Source organism: Chelmon rostratus, chromosome 8, assembly GCF_017976325.1.
Source record: "Chelmon rostratus isolate fCheRos1 chromosome 8, fCheRos1.pri, whole genome shotgun sequence".
In the NCBI taxonomy this organism is placed as follows: domain Eukaryota; kingdom Metazoa; phylum Chordata; class Actinopteri; order Chaetodontiformes; family Chaetodontidae; genus Chelmon; species Chelmon rostratus.
The window spans coordinates 11,019,781-11,044,618 of record NC_055665.1 but is presented as its reverse complement, the minus strand read 5'-3'; the positions used below and the strand labels follow the sequence as shown (position 1 = coordinate 11,044,618).

At 41.4% G+C, this 24,838-nt stretch overlaps 1 protein-coding gene across 1 annotated transcript in view; it reads left to right on the top strand.

Annotated features, from left to right (window-relative positions):
• The window catches only part of clcn1b (chloride channel, voltage-sensitive 1b), a 29,663-nt gene that overhangs the window by 2,489 nt on the left and 2,336 nt on the right, over window positions 1-24,838 (top strand). The window contains exons 2-21 of the mRNA XM_041941910.1: window positions 9,443-9,671; window positions 11,488-11,619; window positions 11,762-11,890; window positions 12,077-12,210; window positions 12,630-12,707; window positions 15,617-15,695; window positions 17,959-18,084; window positions 18,759-18,843; window positions 19,042-19,143; window positions 19,681-19,765; window positions 21,180-21,335; window positions 21,455-21,524; window positions 21,615-21,725; window positions 22,636-22,849; window positions 22,954-23,087; window positions 23,456-23,637; window positions 23,734-23,815; window positions 23,911-23,993; window positions 24,308-24,352; window positions 24,481-24,585. Of these exons, the coding sequence (XP_041797844.1) occupies window positions 9,443-9,671; window positions 11,488-11,619; window positions 11,762-11,890; window positions 12,077-12,210; window positions 12,630-12,707; window positions 15,617-15,695; window positions 17,959-18,084; window positions 18,759-18,843; window positions 19,042-19,143; window positions 19,681-19,765; window positions 21,180-21,335; window positions 21,455-21,524; window positions 21,615-21,725; window positions 22,636-22,849; window positions 22,954-23,087; window positions 23,456-23,637; window positions 23,734-23,815; window positions 23,911-23,993; window positions 24,308-24,352; window positions 24,481-24,585 (2,361 nt within the window). The remainder of the gene's footprint in view (window positions 1-9,442; window positions 9,672-11,487; window positions 11,620-11,761; window positions 11,891-12,076; window positions 12,211-12,629; window positions 12,708-15,616; window positions 15,696-17,958; window positions 18,085-18,758; window positions 18,844-19,041; window positions 19,144-19,680; window positions 19,766-21,179; window positions 21,336-21,454; window positions 21,525-21,614; window positions 21,726-22,635; window positions 22,850-22,953; window positions 23,088-23,455; window positions 23,638-23,733; window positions 23,816-23,910; window positions 23,994-24,307; window positions 24,353-24,480; window positions 24,586-24,838) is intronic.

Here is a 24,838-nt window from a genome sequence, read left to right as displayed (position 1 = left end):
ACATGCAGTGATCACACTGTCTCATATTCCTTAACACACGAACATATGCACACAGGAAATAAAGCCCCCCCCATCCTGTGTTTATCCTTCACAGAACATCTGTTTTTCATCTTGCCTCACTCAGTGGGGCCTCTTTTCCAGGTTGCTGTCACACAGAAAATAGAGTAAGAGAATATATAGAGTAAAATGATAACTAATGTTTTCACTATCACACCTCCCACACAGCTAATTTTTTTTGTTTTTATGTAAAAGCAGGTAACGTCTATATCTGCACAAGGCCAAATTCAAATGCAACCAAAATGGACACAGATATTCTCTAGGAGGTAGACATGAACTGTTTCGATGGTATTCTGATCGGTGAGTAACGGTGAGTCTGCAGGGATGTTCTATATCTTGGTGTAATTTGTTATGTAAACACAACATTTTATTTTTGGGTCAGTGTTGGATTGAACATCACCAAATTATTTGACGATATTTCCAAAACCAACAGAATAATTAATTATTTGTTTTCAGAATTATATCACCAACATTTTGACTATTGTAAGCGTTTAAAGTTTGACCAGACAGAAATATCCCAGTTTTGCGAGGTGTCCCCCTGGTGGTTCAGTCCCTCAACTACCTTCTCTGTCTTTAGGGTTTGAATCAGGTGACCAAGTCCTGCTTTCCAACAATTGTCTATCCATGCATGTGTGTGTGGTGTGTTTTCAAGTACTTCTCATCAATTAAATAAGAAACATGCATCCGAATGCTGGTAATCTGCTGAGACCCAATGCATTGTGGCTATATTTTATCATTGAAAACATTATTCTCAATATGTGTTGAACTGTTTTGCACTGACTAAAAGGTTACACTAGTAATTAACTGAAGTGTACTGACCCAACGCTCTCTCTATTTTCCCTTTAATTAGTACAAGCTGAGCGTTATCTAATGCACATTTGGTACAGAAGTGCAACATTTCTGTCACAGACTTTTGTCTAGCTCCTAGCTGACTCATTTGTCATAAATTTGGTGACAGATTTCGACATGTTGTTTTCCCATAATTAGTAACTATTTGCATAGTTCTTTTCAGGAAACTTCTTGGAAATGGTTATGAAACGATCTGGAACTCATGGACCCATAAAATAAAACATAACGTAAAGACTTTTTAAGCCAAATTTAGCCCAGGTTTAACATGACCTGCAGAACCCCAAAATTATTGCTTGCTGGGTTTGTAAGGTTGTGTTAATTACTTCCAAGTCACACAGCTGCTGTTGACCCTTGACCTTAACAAAGAGGAAGCCCCCTCTGTGGGCTTGTGTCACACTGACAGACACACTCCAGCAGGGTGGCGAGGACAGATATGTGTATGTGTGTGTGTCGGTGTGTGTGTGTGTGTGTGCACACTGTATCTTTGTGCTTGCTTTGATACAGCTGGTTGTGTGTTACAATTTATTTGATGGATGTGGTTAAAAATGAGGTTGTGTGAGGAGACGATTCTCAATCTGTGAGAATGTCAACAGCAGTGAAACAGATCTCATAAGTCTCAAATGTTACAGGCTACTAAAAGGGATAATGTTCACCTGCCAAATGTCTCGCAGACTGGAATGACTGGGATGTAGACGATTAAGCCATTAAATTTCATATGATATTGCAGTCACTTGATGTGTCTTTTCAATTACAGAGGTGGCAATAATGTAATGATTAAACTATTAGTAGTAACATCAGTAGTTACAAGATGAAACGCCATGTTAGCGTTGAAAAATAGCATCGATAACTTGTCATTGTTTTTGTGTAAAGGTTAAAGCCCTCCATCTGTCTGTACAACAGGCCTCCTGGGAGAGATGGGCTGAAAGAGATAAACAGCGTGAGAGAGGGAGAGGTGCGGAGAAGTGTGTCAGTGAACATTGGGTCACACTGCTGCTAAATTTATCCACGAGTAAGGTTTCACCTCAGGGGTGGGGGTTGGATGGATGGGGACAAGGGGTGGTGAGAGGGAAAGTTTCAGGGGGAAGAGTGAAAAAGGTGAAAGGCTGCACACAACAGTTCAGTCGGAGGTGATCAAGAGAACGGACGAGAAAATCCGTTCGTGGCGTTGCAGAACAGAAAAATGTGATTTCTGATGTGTGTTACAGAAACCAATCAAAATACTTAACTGAATGTAAGCCAAGGTCTCATTTCTCAATAGCATTGGGGGTTTAGGGTGCTCCCCATGTCATGAAGCTTTTATTCACGGCATATATTTGATCATGTCTCAGGAAAAACACAGGTGTAGTTAATAACATACGCGATGGCTGCATTTTCCTTTGGTGTGCAGGTTTTTGGGGCCCTGGTGTTCTGCATGGTGGCTCACTGGTCTCGCTCAGCAGGACTCTTAGATGGAACAGAGCGGTGATTAATGTTACACCTGTGCTTCTCCTCTCTGCATGTCTGCAGTGAAAAAGTCATTACATCATCCCTGCTTTGAGTCTTGGCAGGGACCTTTGCTGCAAGTCTTTCCCCCTCTCTTTGGCCTCACTTCTTGTACCTATCTACAATCGACTCAAATAAAGGCACAAAATGCTCACAAAATACGTATTAAGTCTGCATTAAATTAAATGTGGTGTGGAACATTCCTCAGGTTTTCAGGCAGGGCGTTCCCTGCTGCAAAGAAACTAAAAGGTGCTTCCATCCATCAATTTTCCGCCTGTTCAGGTCACTTAAGGGGGGCTGGAGTGTATCCCAGCACGCACCAGGTAACAGACAAGGAAACACCCTGCCTAGGACACCAGGTCTATTGCAGGGTAAGGCAAAACCAGATTATTTACACTCCACTGGCCAGTTGAAATTGAAATAAAATGGTGTTATTTTCAGCTGACAGCAACACTCCACATTCAGGGCCAGTGGTAGTTGCAGGTGATAAAGTATCCAATCCCAACACACGCAGAGTCAAAACACTACAATCCACCAAACTGACTGAGCGGACTGAGCGGACCAGTTACCAGTCGGATAAATGCAAACAGCTACCTTCAGTGCTCTGGTCCCCAAAGACCCAGAAACCACATGACAGCTACTGGGTCACAACAGAACAGTCACTGACCCAATTTAGGTGCCACAGCTGGAAAACAACATGACTACATAAAGGTAAAGAATAGAATCCAATTGATGTTACAGCAAGACTATATTACTGGTTTATGCAGATTTATCCAAATAAGCCAGCACAGGTCATGTTCCAGCCTCTATAGGAAGGAGAACATTTTTAAGACTGATGGTGTTTTGAAGCAGGGCGTTCCACTTACATGTTAGTGGATATGCGCCATATAAATGTTTTATAGGCTGTATTTAATGTATTTGTCTTTTTATTCATAGTTTTCCTGCAAGTTTAGTGTTAAAATCTATTGCTCTACTGTAAAATAGCTTGCCTCAGCACATATTTTTGTCATAACTTCAGCTTAATCTTTAATAACCAAATTTGAGCATTCACTGGCAAAAACGTTGTTTGTGTACAAAAACAAATGTTAGCCAAAAAAACATGATAGTGAATGCTGTACCAGAGCCCAGCTAGGCTTTAGTAAAGCATGTTATCCATGCCGATGGCACTTAAAGTACAGTTCAGTATTAGCCGCTATATCCCACACAATGTTAATACGGCTATGGCCTCCACTCAGCAGGTATTATTTTCATACCTTAAGCTTGTGTCCTGCCCGCCTGGTATCATTTATGATCCTGCTGCAGGAATCTTCTGGATCAACCGCCTGACTGAGAAACTACCTCTCTGAATTAAGAGCTGCTGACAATTTATTGTCAAGCCTCAAGTGTCTGTATTAACCTCTACTGCTTTGCCCTCTGTGTGTGTGTGTGTGTGTGTGTGTGTGTGCGTGCGTGCGTGTGCGTGCGCACGCTGCACTGACTGTACCTGTCAGTTATTGGGGTCTACACTGCATGGAGGCAGGTAGCAGGTACAGTCTGTGTCCGTCACACTGGCAAAGACAGGAAAGGGCAGATGTAAGACAAAGATAGCCAGAGAGGGAAAGACTATATGAAAGACACGCAAGAAAGTGAGCAGCAACCCGCAGCAGGAACGACTGGAAAGATGAGGGAGCGCATCAACACCTTTGAAACAGTTCTGAATATAGATCAATTCCTGGTAAGGTTTATTATCTTGCATATTGGAGTGTTTTCTTCCTTGCGTTGCATCAGGTTTTGCAAGGACTGATGCATTCATGACTTGAAAGTTAGGTAGAAGAAGGCTATTTTTGTACCATCTCTAACTTGTTTATTGACTTTAAATTTTACATTTCATGTTGTGACGTTACTTGTTACATGCAAACCAGGTTTACAAGGAATCAAAGGGCCTCCGCAGTCATTTTTTCCTGGATTACTTGGTATAAAGTTAAACTGTGGGCTCTTGCATAACACATGGAAGTTTAGTTTGGCTTATTTTTCTCTTTTGGCTGTGCCGACATGCCTTAATTAGAACACGACAGCTTGACCAGTGTTCGGACTAGGCATGGGATTGTGCTGGTTAATTAGTGTATTCATATGGAGACGTGTGTGCGTTTGTGTCTGTGTGTGGGTATGTGTGTGTTGGAAGGGAGGATTGTGTGTGTGTGTGTGTGTGTGTGTGTGTGTGTGTGTGTGTGTGTGTTGGGGGGGTAATCTCTTGATCTATCTGTCAGCAAGCGGGTCAGATTTTATCATTAACCTTGTGCTGTGGAACAGGACTATATTGTTGTAAGGCCTCACCACACACACACAAAAATACACACACAGAAGCGTTCATTTAGCATGGTGATAAACACACACAAACACACACGCAGCGTGCTAAAGAACCCAGACAAACACACACAGATATTTATGAATATGCAGTGCTGACTCCCTCTCATGAGGGATGCAGGAATGTGCTGTTATTTTTTTTAATTAACTCTCAATGTCACACTGCCCTTCAACCTCGGCAACTATTAGCAGCTCTCACTGCGACTGAAGCTCTCCCTCTCTCTCTGCAAGCTTGTGTGTTCACGTTTCTTACTCATTGAAACAAAAAAAACAAAAACAAAACACATTTGAAAAACTCAACAGCAAAGTCTCAACAATCAAAGGAACTGCATAGAAGGAAGCGTGCATCCACACACGGATGTAAGCATTAATGGCATCCTCCTCGGGTGAGCTGTAATGTTAGCTAGCAGTATCTGTTAGCTTCAAAGTAATCTCCATAAGCTAGCAATGTCAGACCGGGGTTAGAGGAGTAGGTGTATGCTTCCTTCTGCGCAGTGATACAGTTGAGGGCTCATCTATGAATGCATTTAAAGCTGTTGACAGCTCACCAGCCTAATTTAAAATAGGATTTGTATTCCTAGCAAAGCCAAGGGAGGAACGGGTTACATTTTTCCATTTTCTTCATCCCACGAGACTGCAATAACCACAACATTAAAGGCTTGAGCTCTTTCGGTAGAGCACAAGAAGCTAATAATGAGCGGCGCCAGCGTCAGAGCCGTACAGTTAACGCCTGACTACATTCATGTGTCAGTAGAGAGAGGAAAGTGCAGCAAAATAGTAATGGCCACGAGGGGAGGCAGGGAATCTCGCTGAGAGCAAATTAGTGTGAGTAGAGTAGGAAGAGGAGTAGGGAGAGGGTGATATTTCCTCTGGTGTTCTTGACTGGGAAGTGGGAGTGGGAAGGTCATTCCACAGTTGGAGAGTCGAACAAACGCAGCAACAATGTTCAAAAGCGTGTGAAAGCTGCTGATGTCATTTTCGGCCCGTGTGGCACTGATGGATATACAAGGTTATGTGTGCGACTCAAAGGTAAACACAAGGTTGAGAGATGGAGACAGCTTTCAATGCCGCTCTCACGCTGTCGGCCTCTTTTTGTCTCTGTCCCCCTCTTTCAGATCTACTTCCGTTTTGACCATTCACTAGACTTTTATTTGTAGCAGCTGAGTTATATTATAGTTCATCAGTGTTTCCCAGAGTTCAAGGTGATGTTTTCAAAGTGTTTGTTTTGTCCAACAGTCTAAAACCCCACAAAAAGTCAAATTAAAATCAAATAGAAAGTATATATACTTTATATATAATATATATATCATTCACCATAAGTTTTTGTTTTGTCGTGTATTCCATTCATTAATATTGATATAAAGTCTCCTAATTAACTAAAATTGATCATTTATCAAGCAAAAAAGATTCACTAACTCCAGATTCTCATGTGTGAGGATTTAGGATGCTTCATGGTAGCGCTAGCATATCACACCGAATCGAAACTGTCGGTAGTTGGTTGCATTATGGGTAATGTAGGCACCAGGTACAATCAACAAAGACAAATGTGTGGAATGTGAAGACCATATGTGACGACTACCAATTGTGAGTCCAACAATGTTACAGGAGTACAACGCTGAATTGTAATAGCCACACTCCTAATGGAGCCCGTTCATAAATAATTTCCATTTTGTCATTTGAATAGTACCTGTATGTGACAGCCTGAGTTAGCTAACAGTTAGTTGACTAGCTAGCTAAGTGGTCAACTCACTGTTGCTAAAAGTTTGTTGACTAGCTAGCTAACTAGCCAACAAAATAAATATTAAAATGCACCTGTACTTGACTAAATAAATTTGGAAGGTTCAAACAAAATGATAAACACAACGCTAGTTCCTGGCCACGTAAAAAACAGTACTATTTGACTGCATATTCATTTTGTAAAACTATCAAACAAGTCGAGAGAGCTAAATTTACACTAGATCCATTTGATTAAATACAAAGCTACTCTAGGGCACTGAAATGTGATTTCATGGGTGGGATAATATAGAAAAACATGTTTTGTCCAATTCAAAAACACAGTAGATACTGCTGTTGAACAACTAATTATAAAATATAGTTTGTAGGAATAACTGCTGCTATCGTTTGACTATAAACATCTGGATGTCCTTTTTGTTGTGGCAGGACGTGGTATGGGAAGTACAATGTGTAAGTAACTAATCTTTCCCTCTCTGAGCGGTGCACAGGTTCCTCTTGTTACTGTCCCTGGTTTTGATGGCGCCTGGTTCCAGCGCCTGTTTGATGATGTTGATGGATTAGTGCTTTGGTGTTAATGTGTAGTGCAGTGGAGGTGAGGTTGTCTGCAGTGTAGTACAGGAGACAGAACAGGGACAGAGCTGCTACCACATCATGCTTAAGACAACTGATGAGGAACAGGTAAAGACAGGAGCACCAGAGGCTCTGTCTGGTTAGATGGTGGGGGGTGATTTTATATTCTCTGCTATTACTGACAAGGTCCTATGATCTTCTGTGTCTTCTTTCTTTGATCTCAGCAAGTTTGTTTAGTGGATCTTACATATGTTGATTGATTTCTGTTTTCAAACTATAGCTTAAATGGGTTGTTTGTACAATCAGATGCAGTGACTGTTTGTGCCTCTCACATTGGATGAGGATAGATGTATATTGTAAGAATATATAATATTATAATCAAATACTGAACAAGTAACTATAATGTATAGGGTATAAACACTGTTGTATTTTTTATAAAAATTTAGTTGAACAGGATTTTAGCCAAATTCTTCAAACAAATATCTGACGGACCAGCAAAAACGTTCTTAATTCCTGGATAAATGATTTTTAGTTAATTGTAACTTAGCAGCTGAAGAGTGCAGCTGTCTTTATTATAATTTCTCTCACATGTAATTTCCTGTCTGTAAAACACAACAAGACATTCCACAGCTTGCTGTTTTCAATTGCTGTGGTCATGTTCTTTTTGTGTCATTAAGAGTCAGCTCAAATTTAAACGATATGTGTAGCCTCTGCTGTTTTTCAGCACATAGGAAGTTAATGTAAGATTGAATTTGTAAGATTCAATAAGACTGAAAGGATCCAGTATTAGAAAAAGCAATGATAAAAAAAGAGGTCAAATGACGGTATAGTTTGCATGCTATCCAATGTGCCTTTCCACATCAGAAACATTTTGACACTTTATATAGATAATTCCTTTATTTTTACGTCAAACGGCCAAAGGATGACACTCAAAACATTCGGACGAGCTAATGACAGGTATGTTTTCTAACCCAAAAAATAACTTCAAATCCTTTTCTGCAACCTGTTATTTAAACTCTTCCACATCATTGTTTTGTCCTTAGCAGCAAACCGCATTATTCTGGCAGCAAACCGACCTAAAACAAACAAATGGAAGTAATATTCAACTAGGTCTTTTGCATAATGTGAAATGATTAAAACTGAGAATAGTGGATTGCATTTCTTTGTATAACTTATCACAGGTCTAGCTAAGGTTTTTACAGTACAACATAAGGACAGGGGTAATGCAACAAACACTTGGTTAAATTCAGGCTCATGAAGGCTGTTAGTGGTGCAGCATTGTTCTGAATAACAGTTTGTGGTTCGCAGTGTTTAGTGAGGTTTAAAATAACTTGCTATGTGATTTAGAGGCATCGAAAGTTTTCAAGAGCCTTTCACAGTGTAACTGCTGGCCAGACCACCTGCTATGTGGTGTATCCTTGTATTAATAATAAACGTCTACATCAGTCACTGTGTCATGCAGTTGTAGTGACTCATGTATTTCAGTAGACTGGTTGCGTGAAGCAGTTTTTCTGCACTTACACTGAAGGAAATCCTACCAAACTCAAATTATGCTAACTTGTCTGTGTTATGCTGTTATTCTTTCAACACTTTCCAATCAGATGAGATTGCAGATTGTTGTTGCACCTTTGTTTTATTCTTGGTGTGGACGTAGTTATGGCCATATTGCTTTGGTCCTCTGGTCCTTGGCCTCGTGGTTGGATGTGTCAGCTCTCCTTTCCTGTGTGAACATGAGACAGAAATGTGTGGCAGCCAGCCCTCCTTATGATTTAGCTTCTTGCTTTGCTGTGTGCTGGGATGCATGCGATCTGTAGGTTTCAGTTGCACATCGTAGCTGCACCTGGATCTGCAGTATATTACAGCTTCTATGGTTTTAACGAGCGCACTGCAAACTGATCACACTGGATTACGGGGTGTCGTGTTTTCTGACCGATTGAGTGTGTGTGTTATTGTGTGTGTGTGTGTGTGTGCACATGCGGTTGTAGGTGCAAAGTGCACACATAGTCGGAAGGGGAAGATGTGGAATGTCCTCTCTTCCAGGATCCCTTCCTCTGGCTCCTCTCCAGCCCCTGCCTCCTCTCAGGGAGGGGTTTTTCCGATCTCAATGCCCGTTTTGTCTATTTCTGTCTGCCAGGGTATTCAGGTTGGTGTGTATCCCTTACACACACGCCGCACATTCCCCATCTCTTTCTCGTTATCTCAAGACTCTTCTCACTGGATCTAGTTTTATCCCTCTCCCAAGTCTCAGTTGTCAGAGGTATTTCTCAATCTCTCCCCTCTCTTCCTTTCCCTTCTCTCCTGTGACATCTCGTTTTCCTTCTCTACAATCCTGAGAAGGCCCAAGAAACATATGATTTCCATTACTTATTGATTCATAGTGATTGCCAGTGTGTCCCGTTGGTTACAGCTGTACGGCGAGTACAGGGAGCAGCTGGGAAACTTTGCCCGTCGGGAGGCTGCCCGTTTGCTGACAGAGAGACAATGGAGGAGACAGACAGGGGACAACACCACAGCCACCGCCCGCAAAGGGCACGGCCGGCGGCATCATCATCATCATCATCACCCCATGACCTTGGAGTCGCATCACAGCCACGCCTCTTCTACCAAGAAGCCTCGCCACTACTCCAAATGCCAAGGTGACCAGTTATTCTGTTCAAACACACGCATGCAAATGCTTTCCAGAAGGTATTCTAAGAGGATGCATACTGTGGTGACAGTTTCCATGGTCATGCTTTAGTGGACTTTAGTGACAGCACATGTGGCAACCATGAAACAGAGGTGGAAATTAATAACATACCTTTACTAAAACTAAACACAGTTTTGAGGCAGTGGACTTCACTCCAGTATTTCCTGAAACTTCATACTGTTATTGCACTACATTCTAGACAGAGCAGCGTTTATCTGATGGCTTCAGTTACTTGTTACTTTGCACGTTATGATTTTACATGCAACACGATGAGCTCATAAAATATGGTGCACTGCTATAGTTGAATTAGGCTGCCGCACTGAACATGAGGCAGTTGGACTTTACACCACCTGGACTTAAGGTGGTAGCCAGGATTTTACACATACTGAAGTCATGCATCCATTAATGGACCCCACCCTGACTAACAAAATCTGTAAATTTAGTTATTTGGATTTTTTTGTATTTTATTCATCATTTAACTGGTCACATTTTCTGTAATTTTATTCCCCAACACAAAGGTCTAAATACTGTTTAAAACCTTCTCCACTCACACAAAAATTGAATGATTACGTAAAATGGGTAGACCAGCTACAACTGAAAAATGGTACTTATACATGAATGCCTCAGCAATAATATTCCAATGATATAATATATAATAATATAACACTTATATTGGGTACTTTTACTTTTGATACACAAATGTATTTTCCCAATAATGCTTGTAACATTTTCAATGCAGAATTTTTACTTTTAGTTGAGTATTTTCAACTGTGGTATTACTACTGATCTGAATACTTCCTCCATCACTGACCTCAGTGTTCTCAATGGTAATTACACCCCACCCTGGACTACTAGCAATCAAACATTGTTTAATTTATCACCTACATTAATACATCAATAAGTTAATACTCTGAAAAATGGGCTAGTATTGAAAATGAGTGCTTGCTTTTGTTAATTATTAAGGTTAGACCTCATATTGTAAACATATCAATTCACAATTACTAGTTTATTGTGCATATATTGTTCCATGTATGTTTTTTGCCTGTGTCAGATACAGGTAGAGTCAGCTCTCTGGTGGTTGTCGAGGACATTGTGCCTTGTAGCCAAGAAACACATGTTTGATACCTGGTTTAAGGATTAAATTACATTACATTGTGCAGGTATATTAAAGGGGTACTCCACTGATTTTACAAAGTCAGTTTACTCATCAGAGGCAGTACTACAAACCCTGTGCTTAACTGACAGTAATTTTGCTACCAATTCAATATCAAAATCTTGCACTTCTATATTACAACATTTTAACAGATAGCCTGTATTACTGATAAAAGAGATTCAAAGTCAGCCTACCTCAGCCTGTGCTGAGATATACTGACTGTGCTGATCCCATTTTACTTTGCTGTTTTTTTAAGTCAGCAACTTTATGGACATGCATCCCTAAAGCCTCTTTAAGCACAGTTTTGAAGTCAGCGTTTTACACTGGGATGAGATGCTATTCTTACCTCAGTAAATGATGAACTGGCATGTGATTTTTGTGTTTTAAATTCTTATGTATGTTCTTATGTATGTCAGAGAGTGTACATACATCCGTTGTAAATGTCAAAAAAGCATCTATTCAGATCATTCTGTACTGTACCTCTATGATGAACTATAGCATCATCACTGTGCCCATAACCACGCTCCCTCTCAGGCATTTTAAAAATGACTGTCAGTTATCAAATGTAGCGATAAGTGGATTGAAGATGGATCATTTTATCTCTCTGTCTCAGATTGTTTGGCTCGTGTACGGCGGTATATAGTGACCAAGATGGGGGAAGACTGGATTTTTCTGGTTCTTCTGGGACTGACTATGGCTCTGGTCAGCTGGAGTATGGACTACGCCAGCGCCAAGAGCCTGCAAGGTAACACAGGCCAACGTCACAGAGATTATTACTATCAGATCTGCAGTTTGGTTTGTATTGTGTGTAATTGTTCAGTTATACTCTTGTGTGTAAGGCTCTATTTCTGTCTTTTCTCTTTGTATGTCATTTTTCCATCTTTCAGCCTATAAGTGGATACATGGGGAGCTTAAGGGCAATGTGCCGCTCCAGTACCTTGCCTGGGTTACCTATCCCATGATCCTTGTAATGTTTGCCTCGCTCTTCTGTCACCTGGTTTCCCCACAGGCCATCGGTAAGCTCTCCATCACCTGTCACCCTCTGCTACTCTCTCTCAGCATCTGTGTTTTCCTCTTTTTACCTTGTTTTGTCTGTTGTAAGATAGTAGCATTTAGCCACTCTTTCTTTATTTACTGTACTCAGCATCATTTCGCCCAGATGTCTAGTCTCCCTATCTGTCTTTCTCCATCTTTTTCCACAGGTTCTGGTATCCCTGAGCTGAAGACCATCCTGAGAGGCGTAGTACTGAAGGAATATCTGACCCTCAAAGCCTTCATAGCAAAGGTCATCGGGCTGACTGCTGGCTTGGGCAGTGGGATGCCAGTAGGCAAAGAAGTAAAAAAAAACACCCTTTTCACCTCTTTACTGTCTGTTCTCCTGTGTATCTCTCACTATCCATTGATCGAACATCATTACCATCATTCTCCTTCCACTCTTTTTTCTTTCTCCACCACTCTATCCACTCTTTCTCCAAACATAGAGGATAATAAATCATCTTCTGTCATGTTTTCCCTCTCTCCATTGCCTCATGGGATTGAAGCAAATTATTCAAGTCCTCAGCAAAGGAGTATATTCATTTTCCCCATTACAGTAGCAGGGCAGCTGTCACATCCAGCAATTATACAGTGATTTATCTGTTCTGAAACAGCATGTCCCAGTTTAGACTCTGTGTTTTACAGACAATAGTCAGTGTCTGTGTAGATAACATTACATGTCGCTCATCTGTGTCAGTGATTTCCTCCCATCACCTCCAGGGTCCATTTGTCCACATCGCCAGTATCTGTGCCGCAGTGCTGAGTCGATTCATGTCCATCTTCTCTGGAGTCTATGAGGTAAGATGAGGCCCTGACCAAAACAGACTGCATTACCCATAAGCCCCATGCAGTCACTGCACTAATGAAGAAGTGGAATGCAGTATTTCCAACATAACATGCTTTGTTGTTGTCTTTGGTGTAATTACAGGGTTCCCACAGGCCCTTAAGATCTTTACTTTAGGACTTGAGAAAAAGAAAATGCTCAAGAGATGATGTTGTCTGTTAGCCTGTCAGTCGCTTTGACGGTGAGAGACATCTCAACAACTGTTCTGTACAGATATTCATGGCCCCAGAGTTACAGTTTCCGAGTGACTTTGTTGAGCCACTGACTTTTCATCTAGCGCCATCATAAGGTCAAAATTTAAATTTGTCCAATGCTTTAGTTTATTTAGTTATCATTGTCAATATGAGCATGTTAGCATGCTGACTTTAGCATTTAGCTCAAAGCAGCACTTAGTGCAGTCTCACAGAGCAGCGAGCATCCAGCTGTAGACTCATAGTCTTGTTTTGAAAACGATTGAATGACCTTGAAAAAAGCATTCAAATACTGTCTGTTCTGTCAACATTTTCCAAATGAATAACCATTTTTTTCACTTGACAATTTTTAAAATTACAAATGAGGCCTCTGCAGTGTTTGACTTTGCCAAACATGGCAACTTTGAGTCCTTGAAATTCACTGCAAAGATCCTTGAATTTGATGAAGAGAAAGTGGGAACCCTGTGACTGTTGTTGTACCTCATCTGTCTCTCTCCCACCAAGCTCACACCCTCCCCTCCCTCTTTCTCTTGTGTCTTTGTTTTGGCTCACCCCCTCGCACCTCGTCTGTGTTTGTGTCTCACTGTATTAATAGTGTGATGGTAATGTCTGGCATGTGTATTAACAGTGACCTCCCATATCCCTGTCTCCCCCTTTCCCTGCTCTTTCTATCTCCACCTCCCCTTGGCTTTCTCATTCATCCCTGCTTGTCTGTGTTCCCCCCGCCCCTACCCGTCTCTACCCTTGACCCTTAACCCCAGAATGGCACCCATAACCAGGACCTGTTGGTGTGTGCGTGTGCTGTGGGAGTGGCCACCTGTTTCGCTGCCCCTGTGGGAGGCAAGTCCCGCCCTGCTCTTCCCCCCTGACTCACTCAGGCACAGGTCTCCAATCAGCTCTGTCCTCCTGAAATAGCATCAGCAACACATGGAGGTTAAATCTGACCTCAGACCAGTGCCCTCCATTACAAGTGATGAATAAACTGCATGTTTAAACATGCAGATTAGTCTGTCAATTATACCGTAACTGAGCCGAGGATGGTAAGGTTCTACTTAAAAGGAATAGTTCAACATTTAGTGAAATACACTTATTGGCTTTGTTGCTGTGAGTGAGAGGAGACGATTGATACCTCAGGCCAGAGCCAGCAGGCAAGACTGAAAGCAGGAGGAAAGCCGTTAACATAATTCTGTCAAGGTAAAAAATCCACCTACCAGCACCACTTGAGGTCTAATTAAAGCTGGGTTCGTGTCTCATTGTGTAATTATGTGCAGTCCTGTGGAGAAAACCGTTCATGTTTATCACCAAGATGAAATTCTGAGTCAGAGAGCATCAAGGATTTCTGACAACTACAGTATCTGCCACTTGGCAAAAAAAAAGTGTCAACAAACCACTGGAAACATGGCTGCAAAGCCTCCTTGTACCTAAATGAAATTCAATATTAACTGTAAGAGAATCATTTCAGCTAATTTAGGCTAACTGGAGGCTTTCCTGCCCTTCTCATTCTGCCAGTATTCTGTGAATGCAGCACAGCGTCACCACTATATGTTTGTAGCAGAGGCTTCTTGCTTGGAGCCGTGACCAAGAGTGCAGCACAATAAAACCACAACTTTGAGTTTTTACATGGCTTTTCCCCACTTATCAAACAAACGAGTTTTAACTTATATTTTAGAGTTGCTGGTAAATACTTGTTTTCCTTTTAGCTTTGGACAAAGCCAGGCTGATTCCCACTTCTTCCAGTCTTTATGCTAAGCTAAGATAATTGACTCCTGGCTCTAGCTCCACATTTTGTGTACAGACATGAAAGAGGTATCAATCCTCTTATGGATCTCGCAACAGGAAAACAAATTTTCTATAAATGTTAAACTAGACCCCTGAACCTTACCTCAGACTGGTGTCGGGCATCAGCAGCCATTAATTCAAAGTGAATGAATATTTATTCCAGATTATCTTTTCAGCAATACTGTCCAGTATGTGAGCCTTGAATTAAGGTTATCTCTGCTTTCGGGCTTTTTCTGAAGCAGAGAGCTTCAAGGTTTTCAACATCCCAGCGCCTTTTTTATTAAGGCACAGATATAAAAATATGTATTCTTTAAAAAAAAATGATGCAACACAGATCATAAACAACCCTCTAACTCAACTGTCATGTTAGAAAAAAGTTATAAAGGACCTTACATGTAATTCGTGATGAATAATCAATGAAAATACTTTATATCTGCAGCTCTTATTGTTCGGCCTGCTATCAGCTGCAGGGATCTGTCTCTATGGACGATGAGTCCACTCGCTTTGTTTCCTGATTGCTTAATTGCTTCCTCTCTGTCTGATTACTCTCATTGGCATGTGCATCCTCTGCTTTATATTCTCTTGGTATGACCCCCCCCTGTCTCTATCACTTTTTTACCATACTTCAGTGAGCATTATTTATTCACTTTATTCCATTTTGCTTCCCCTCTGTCAATTCTCCCCCTGTGGTTCCCCATTACGTCATCTCCACCTTGATCTTTTATTCTCTCTTCCTCCAACTCACTCTCCTGTCTTTCTGTCTACACTCTTGTTCCTCGTCACCTTCATTTTCCCCCTTAATCATCTCCCACCTTTCATCCCTCATCGTCTCTCTCATCCTGTTATTTCCCTCTTGTTTTTTTCCTCTCCCCCTCTGTTTTCTGTGTCAGTAGAACCCTTATGGTTACACAGATATTCTGACTGTTGGCTGTGCGGTGGGGGTGGGATGCTGTTTCGGCACTCCATTAGGAGGTACTGTACAACTTGCACACTGCCTCATACAATCAAAACTACTGCACCAAACATCCCTCTGTAGTGGATCATACTGCACTGAGGCTGTACCTGTACTTTCTGAGTCTCAAAAACTATCCAGTATCTAAACTTAGTCTTGTTTACTTGCTCTTTATGTCATATTTCCTGATTTAATTTGGATTTTTTTCTTACTTTTTTCTTTTCTTTTTTCTTTCTTTAGTCTGTTTTTTATACAGACAAAGATCTTGTATAGCTGCCTGTCTTCATACATCAATAGAGTATAACCTGACTCATACTGGATTTTCAAGACTGATACCGATATTTATGATAATCTTTTATGTACATAAACACATAACATAGACAACAACGGTTTGATAAGTTTGATCAAATTTGTTGCTTAAAGCATTGTAGACCTAGATACATGCGTACTCACTGAGCCAACAACAATTTACAGTTGAAAATAAATGTCAGTGCTCTCTGGTGGACAGACTGTAATGGCGATACTTATGGTTTCGTATATTTGGTATTTCTGGTAATTTCTTGTCACTTATTGGCATTTACACTGATACTATCATGTCCAAATTGGCCAATTTATCTATTTAGCGCTGTTAAAGAGAATCTTTCCCCCAGAAAGTTTTGTTTTTGCTGACCTCTAGCAGTGTCACTTCTCACCTTGTTGTAGTGATGTACAGGTGTATGCCAGGATCCTGTGACGTCACTGTTGTATAGTTACAGGTACAACAAAGCATTCAGGAACTTCTGACAACACACAACCAGTCAGAGGTAAAACAGGCTTGAAACGTACTACTTTTCAGCCGTTACTTAAGTTACTCATTATGAACTCATACATAGAGAGACTTAGTATATTCTGAAAACAGTATAGATCTGGTACTGAAGCTCAGCTATTGTATCAGCACCAGTGTGATACTCAGCCCTCTGTCCCTGTTGGCTTTTCATCTCAGTGCTTTGAGATCTATGAAAGTGAGTGAACCAGCACAAAAATATCCAAAAACTGATCACAGATGAGCTCTCCTGTCAACTCAGAGATATTAGATTTGTATACCTCTTCTTGACGTCCTCAACCCCTAAAGTTTGTTAGGCCCTGACATTCTCTTTGTAAAGAGAAAAAATACACTGTTCTACATAAGTTCATTCAGTATTCATTGAATCGTAGCTGTGTGAACAAAACATTTCACTACAAGCTTTATCAGGTTTTACTTACGATTCTTACAAAAAGAACAATAAATAGCTTGGCCTAGCATCTAACGCACACATTGATTAGTAATAGGTGTATTTAATCAAACTAGAATTATAAGCGGTTGGGTGAAAAAGACTGCAACTATTCATCCAACCCCAAATTGGTGCTGAGAAGAACATATAGACAATAATAATATAGACAGCTATCGACATAACCTGCTGCTCCACCTTTTCATGTCCATCTGAACAGCAGAGCGTCAGAGGCATTTTCCTTTAAACAGCAAATTCATTTGCAGCAAGTTATTAATAACCTTTTAAGTAATTTTATTAGAAGAAATTGTTGCTTTATGTTTGCTGCTTTTGTGTTTGCTTTCTATAGAGGATAACTAACCATCAATGGGAACCGCCCAGATAAAACTAAAAATATCAGTCAACTTCCACCCTGGGAAATTGTAACACATTTTTCACTATTTTCTGATATTTTATTGAACAAACTATTAATCGGTTATGAACATAGTTGTTAGTTGCAGCTCTACTTAATATCCATCAATGTGCAAAAGTCTACAAAACATCCCCTAATATACATTAACCAAAAAACATTAATAACCCAGTTTTCAATCACGACAGAAAGGAAAAGAATATTGTATTCCACTCTGTTCAGCTGTTTTCTTCTTGTTCAGTTTCTGATGGCTCTAATGTTTATTTTATTGCTTCACATGCTGATTATGCCCCTGTGTATGTGTGTGTGTGTGTGTGTGTGTATGTGTGTGTGTGTGTGAGTTTGGTTGTGTTATAGTGTGGGTGTGTATTCACTCTGCGGTTCTCCCGTTGTGTATAATTACACCCTCAGCTTAAACTGTTTTTGGACTCACTCTGCTTATTTAACTCATTTCTGTCTCCTCTCTCTGTCTCCCCGTTCCCTGCTTCTGTCTTTCCCTTACCCTCCTCTCCTGCTCCTCTTCCTCCTCTCTCATTTCCTCACACTATCCATCCTCATTTTCCCTCTCCTCTTTAATCCCTACTCTCCCTCTGTCCTTCCTCCTCTCTCTCTCGTCACCACCACCAGGAGTGTTGTTCAGTATTGAGGTCACGTCTACCTACTTTGCGGTGAGGAATTACTGGCGGGGATATTTTGCCGCCACATTCAGCGCCTTCATATTCAGGGTGCTCTCTGTTTGGAACAAGGATGCTGGTGAGGAGCAGAGCACACACACACACACACACACACACTCACACACACACACACACACTCGCACACACACTGTTGTAAAAGAGCTGAACTAGCATTTTATGGAAAGTAGCTGAATATGACAGCTGAGTAATATTTGCTTCTTTAGATAAACCAGAAATGTGTCAAGTCATCACCTACAGATTTCCAAACATTCAAAAAACAAAAAAAGTAAAAAGATAAAATCATTGTACATTATCTGTTCACCACCAAACAGCGGACAGACAAAGTTAGAAACAGCTGAACATAATTTAGCATTTAGCAGAAAAGGGCCAGATATTACCCTAAAGAGTTGGTTGAGACCAAAAATTAAGCTAAAAGAGAGTGAATATTGGACTTAGATTCAACGTGTGTACACTAACACAACTCCAATGGGATGATAATGTCACTCTATATTTGAATCTCTGTTTTATAATTTTGTTATTTCTTTATTTTGACATTGTGATTATTGTTTAATATTATTTAGTTAAAACGAATGACTAAAGCCTTTTTGGGCTCTTTGCATTTTATTGTTATGTCCTTTCTTTGATTTTAACTTGTGCAGGTAAATGAAACTTAAGACACAGAGCATAGAGATGAGCGATTGATATCACATATTTGTTTGATGTTTATGATTTATCTTTTTCTGTTTCTTTCAGTCACAATCACAGCTCTCTTCAAAACTAACTTCCGGATGGATTTCCCCTTTGACCTGCAGGAGCTGCCCGCATTCGCAATAATAGGGTGAGGTTATTTAGGAATACATGTGTGCATGTGTGTTTGGAATTACACTGCATGTATTTTTTGTATCAACTTTAAGTCTGCTATAGAAATAATCCCACCAGTGATGTATTCTCCCCAGTACATATGGTGTTCATGCAGAGTCTTAATAGTTTTCTTAAACTTTATGCAGGTAAGAACAAGTTTTTTCTCATGTTCTAGGATCTCGTGCGGCTTCCTGGGGGCGTTCTTCGTCTACCTGAACCGACAGGTGGTTCTTTTCATGAGAAGACCTACAGCGCTCACACGCTTCCTAACCAAACAGTGAGATCCCAACACACAAACACATACACACACACACAAACAGGAGCATGCACTCCCTGCTGCTGTAGATTAATGAACCACTCAGCTCTTAGACTACAGTGATTCTGGTAGCAGACATTGTTCCAATGAACTCAAACCATTTGCGCATTCAAACCCAATTCCTCTTAATGTATCTCAGCTCCACTCTCTGAACTCATCAGTCTCACAACACTGGCCAGGACAGCAGCAAAGCCTTAACAACCTTTCAGCCAGTTATTCACTCAGTGTGGAGATTCACTTATCCTCTGAGACTCAGCAGTCAGGGAACATTAGTCTCCGCCATTAGAGAGAGGCGAGCAGCAGCACCAGAAGAGCCGTACAATCAGCGGTGGTACGCACTCATACTGAGACAGTTATTTCTGTTACAAGCATCACTTATTATGCCATGTTGGAGGTTTCTGAGAATACACTGGGCTTCCTGTTAATGGCTGTGTGTGTGTGTGTGTGTGTGTGTGTGTGTGTGTGTGTGTGTGTGTGTGTGTGTGTGTGTACGCCCAGTCGATTGATCTATCCAGGTGCAGTGACACTGATCATCGCCACCTTGACATTTCCTCCTGGATTTGGACAGTTTATGGCTGGAGAGGTTAGACTGAATCAATCTCGTGCTCTCTGACTTTTTTTTGTGTGTTAATTAAAATTAGTGATATTTCATGAAAAGGTGCATCAGTGGGGTATAAATCATGTGTTTCTGTCATGTTGTGCTGTATATGGAAGCAAGAGAGTCTGTAATTATTGGAATTTTATAAGCAACTTAAAGTGGACCTCCAGCAATTTTACACATCAAAGTGTGTTTACTTGGGGAGTGCCACTGGAGTCTTGGGGAGTACCACTGGAGTCTTGGGGAGTACTACTGTATATGTGATCAAAGTTGTATGAAACCCTTTGTGTCTCCAGAGGGAACTTCATGAACTCTGATAAACTGCCTCAAATGGTGTCACTTGAGTCAGCTTCGACTGGAGCTACTACAAGACTGAGAATAGAAGAAACCTGAAGGTGTGGAGTTAGAAAGATGTGAGCTTACCAGACCTCTGTAGCCTGCTCCTCTACCTGATGCTGCAGCTCGAGGCTATGTCAGCCGCAACTAGCATAACACAGCCCAATCTCCATGGAGTTGCATTGTGGGTAATGCAGTCGCCAGGTTTGACAAGAAAGAAAAACGTTTGGAATAATGAAGACAGTATTTCTGGTTCTCCTCCAGCAATAACCATGAAATGCTGAATCACTGGGGTTCTCTTTTAATACCTAATTGTGAATTTTAACCCTCTACTGAAGACTTAGTGTTGAAATTTGAACACCACTGAACGTAAAGAACTGAAATATTTCAGTAAATGTTTTAAGAAAAGAATGTATATGGTCTGAATTCACCTCTTTGAAATTTAATTTAAAGTGCAAATACAAAATTTAGTCCAATCTCTCATCTGAATTTGTCTTTCTTGGATCAGGCTCAGATGTGATTCTTGGTAGCCCACATGTTCAAGTTCAAGTTTGAATTTGTCATATTGAATTGACCAGAAACAACCAATTGGATACAAGCAACCTGAGCGTTAACCACCTGTATTTTCTCCCCGACTATATGAACCCTAAACGAATCATTAAAATCAAGTTTTTTAAATTGTACGACTTGAAATTACCACTCCCACTTTAACCAGCGGTGATTCGAAATCAGTAAGCTGTTCAGTTGCTCATGAGATTCAGATTCTTGCAGCTGTTTTTGCTTCCATACCTGTACCCCTTTTTTTTAACAATACATGCAGTGTATACAATGTTTATCCAAAAATGTCATACATGTTGTGTATTTTCTGTCAAACCACTTGCTATTACGTCAACAGAATGAAATCGTTTTTTTGTTTGTATGTGACTTGTTGCCTTTTTTCATTTCAGTAAAGTCTTGGGAGCTTTGGTCTTCATTGAATCTGTTATTCCTGTTTCTGGCTGTACTGTTGGATGTGATTTTTGAAAAACAAATCATGTGAAAAAGTTTATGTCCCCTCTGGCAGCTGATGCCCAGGGAGTGCATCAACTCCCTGTTTGATAATTTCACCTGGACCAAAATCTCTGGATCTCCTGCTCCGCCCGGCCTGGGTCGCTCATCTGCATGGCTCCATCCGCATGTCAGCGTCTTCGTCATCCTCCTCCTCTTCTGCGTGATGAAGGTATCTCTCCCTCTTGCAGTGTACAGTAGGTGCTGCCTTGAAATATACTGTATGTGATAGCATGGAAAAACCCCTGGGATTGGTCTCAATCCTACCTTGATCCTGTTTTTGTGCTGCAGTTCTGGATGTCAGCAGTTTCTACCACAATGCCCATCCCCTCAGGTGCCTTTATGCCAGTGTTCATATTAGGTAAGAGGATTTTGTAATGCGAGTGCAGTATCTCCTGCTGAGCTTCAGTTCAATTTGTCTTTACCAGTGTGTCTTATCTCTCTCCTCAAGGAGCTGCTTTTGGTCGCCTCGTAGGAGAGATCATGGCCACTCTTTTCCCAAATGGAATCCTGTTTGATGGGATAGTCTACCGCATCCTGCCAGGAGGTTACGCTGTCATTGGTCAGTCTACTATTCTTAGTGCTGTACCCAGGTTAACATAGACTTATAGATTTGAGAAAAAAGAAATACCTTGAATGAATTACTTTAAAAGTGCTTGTTTGTGTGCCTAAATGTACCAGTCTGGACCTCTGTCTGTCCCTGGATTTGAACTTTTCTTTCTCCAGTTCAAATATGTTGATCTAGCAGCAGCTTGGTAACAGCATTACCATTTTCACTTGACTTGGTGGCATTAATTCGTTGAAAACTGTTAAATTTGCTGTCCAACTCAATGTTGTAACCCTGCTCTGTGTTTCACCAAAACAATGAATGGATTCCATGTTAACTGGATGTTATTAGTACATTTTCAATACTTTTAGCGCAATATGTGCAGAGCTCCAGTACCCCCAACGCACCACATAATACAACCCAATCGCCACTATAAAAGTTGTCCCATCACCACCATCTCCTCCTGATGAGAAAAGCTCATGTATATGTCACCGATTAGGGGGGTTTGTGACTGTGACAGGGTGCAACACCACTGTTTTCTGTTGAGGAGCAGAAACACCAGGCAACAAATACCAGGAGAGGAAATTTGGTATAAAAGTATTCCTTTATTACAAACATCTGACAAATAGATAAAAGATACTTCGGGGGGATTGCTCTTCAAAAGAGAGTCCACAGCCTGTCCATGGGTCTCCAAAGTGAATCCTCCTACAATAGGTCCAGCACAGCAGAGGGCCAATAACTTATCCGTCAGGGAGACCAACGGCTGATCAGTGTCTAGTTGTTTTGCTAACTTATGAACAGAACAATAAACAGATTTGAAAACAAACTGATGTGGCAGATTCTTGTTTTTAATAGGTACAGAGGAATCAGATGGAGGAATAACACTTTACCCCTACTGCGTATCCTCCCCTTTGCTTTCTACCAGGTGCAGCAGCGATGACAGGAGCCGTCACACACACTGTTTCCACTGCAGTAATCTGCTTCGAGCTGACCGGTCAAATCTCCCACATCCTGCCCATGATGGTGGCAGTGATCCTAGCAAACATGGTGGCCCAGGGTCTGCAGCCTTCTCTCTACGACTCCATCATCCAGGTGAAGAAGCTGCCCTATCTGCCTGAGCTGGCCCTCGGGCACATCAGGTAAAGTTAAAACAACGAGAACCCTTATTTTGTGTGTTTATGTTTTCCATACAGCTGTCACTGGAGGACAATAAGTATTTATTATAGTATCTCTGTATCTCCAGCAAGTATAACATCTTCGTGGAGGACATCATGGTGCGCAAAGTGAAGTTCCTGTCTTCTCATTCCACCTATCGGGAACTGAACCATCTGCTAGACAACACGACTCTGAAAACCATCCCCCTGGTTGACTCTAAAGGTCGGCTGACTTACTGATAACGACAATTCTTTCATGTCTGTCCATTAAATGTGAAGCTACAGCCAGGAGCTTAGCTTAAAGACTGGAAATGGTGAACAGCTAGCTTGTCTCTCTCCACCATAACTGAAGCTCATTAATTAACATGTTAGACATTCCAGGAAATCACTGCTCCCAGCCAGGAAATTGTCCCAAACATAGCCACAAAAAACTAGGTAGCTAAAGCTAAGCTGAACCCCTGTCGGCTGTAGATTCATATTTACCATACAGCCATGAGAGTGGTATCGACCTTCTCATCTAACTCTCTGCAAGAAACCAATAACCATATTTCCCAAAATGCTGAAATATTCCTTTAACCCTTCTTCCTGCAGAATCTATGATTCTTCTGGGCTCCATCGAGAGGACAGAGCTTCAAGCTGTCTTTGACTGGTGGCTCTCACCAGAGAGGCGAGTGTTTGAAAGAGGTGAGAGCTCACCGGGCCAGGGCTCCAAAATCAGCTGGGAGTCCTTCACATTCGTAGATGAGGAGGGCGGAGAGGAGGGCGCAGACAAGGTAGAAAAAACAATCCATAAATGAACGTACATTAAGTAGTTTATCATGTTAGCTTAAAAATTGTATGATGCAGTTACCATTACATTGTTCCCGCAGACTTCTCCAGTACAGGAAGAATGTAACGGGCCCATGCCATCCCCCAAACTTCAGGAGCCCTCCACCAACCACACAGGCTCAGGTGACATGACATTTCCAACTCACATAAAGACAAGTCCACCCATCAAATGTCGCTTCCTCTCTCCTCTTACATGTGTTGCCATATCACGTCCACAGACAAGCGCAAGCTGCCATCTGTCAGGAGGACCCTTCAGAGACTCTTTTCCTCCACGTCTTCGTCAGGCCAGACTGAAACTCAGGTATGCTGCAAAGATCAGCCTCACACACTCATCGCTTTGACCCCAAAAGCTCAGAGCGCATCACTGATCTGCTGTCGAGTTGGCAGTGACAGCTCAGACAGGGGCATCACTCCAACATGGCAGCTCGAGCCAACCTCGCTAATGTGATGGGAGGGGTATGACATGATGCATACATAACGGAGTTGACATGTTGTGCAGTGGGTGATGATATAAACCCACCAGGGGTCATCTTATCATCATCTGTATAGCTTCTTCAAACTGACTGACTGCCCATCCATCTGTCCCTCACTCTTTCTGTCCCCTTCTTTCCTCAGGAAACTATGGCCCCTCCGCTGACTGACACCATGTCCCCAGAGGAGGTACTGTACCTTATTGATTCAGCATTCACACAACCAGCAATGAGACAATCGAATTGTTATACAATGGAAAAATTAGAAGCTCTATACAGTCTGAGTCCGTCTCTCCACCCTGTGATTGGCTGATGCAGATCAAAGTCTGGGAAGAGGAAGAGCTGGATAAACCAGTCGATATGGAGCAGATTCGTATAGACCCCTCCCCATTTCAGCTGGTGGAAAGAACGTCCCTGCACAAGGTGACCACAGAAACACCTGGGCGACATTTCATCACATGCACAGATCATGTACAAACACTAGTGATGTAGTTAGATGTCACGCACATTATCATTTCAAATTTCTAAGCAGCAGATTGTAGAAAGAAGAATTCTGACATTTAGGAAAACCGTGATACATTTTCATACTCCAATTTTTGTATGGATTAAACAAACAAGTGTAATAATAGAACAGAACGTGAGGTTTAACCTGCATTCAGACTGACGTGAGCCCTGC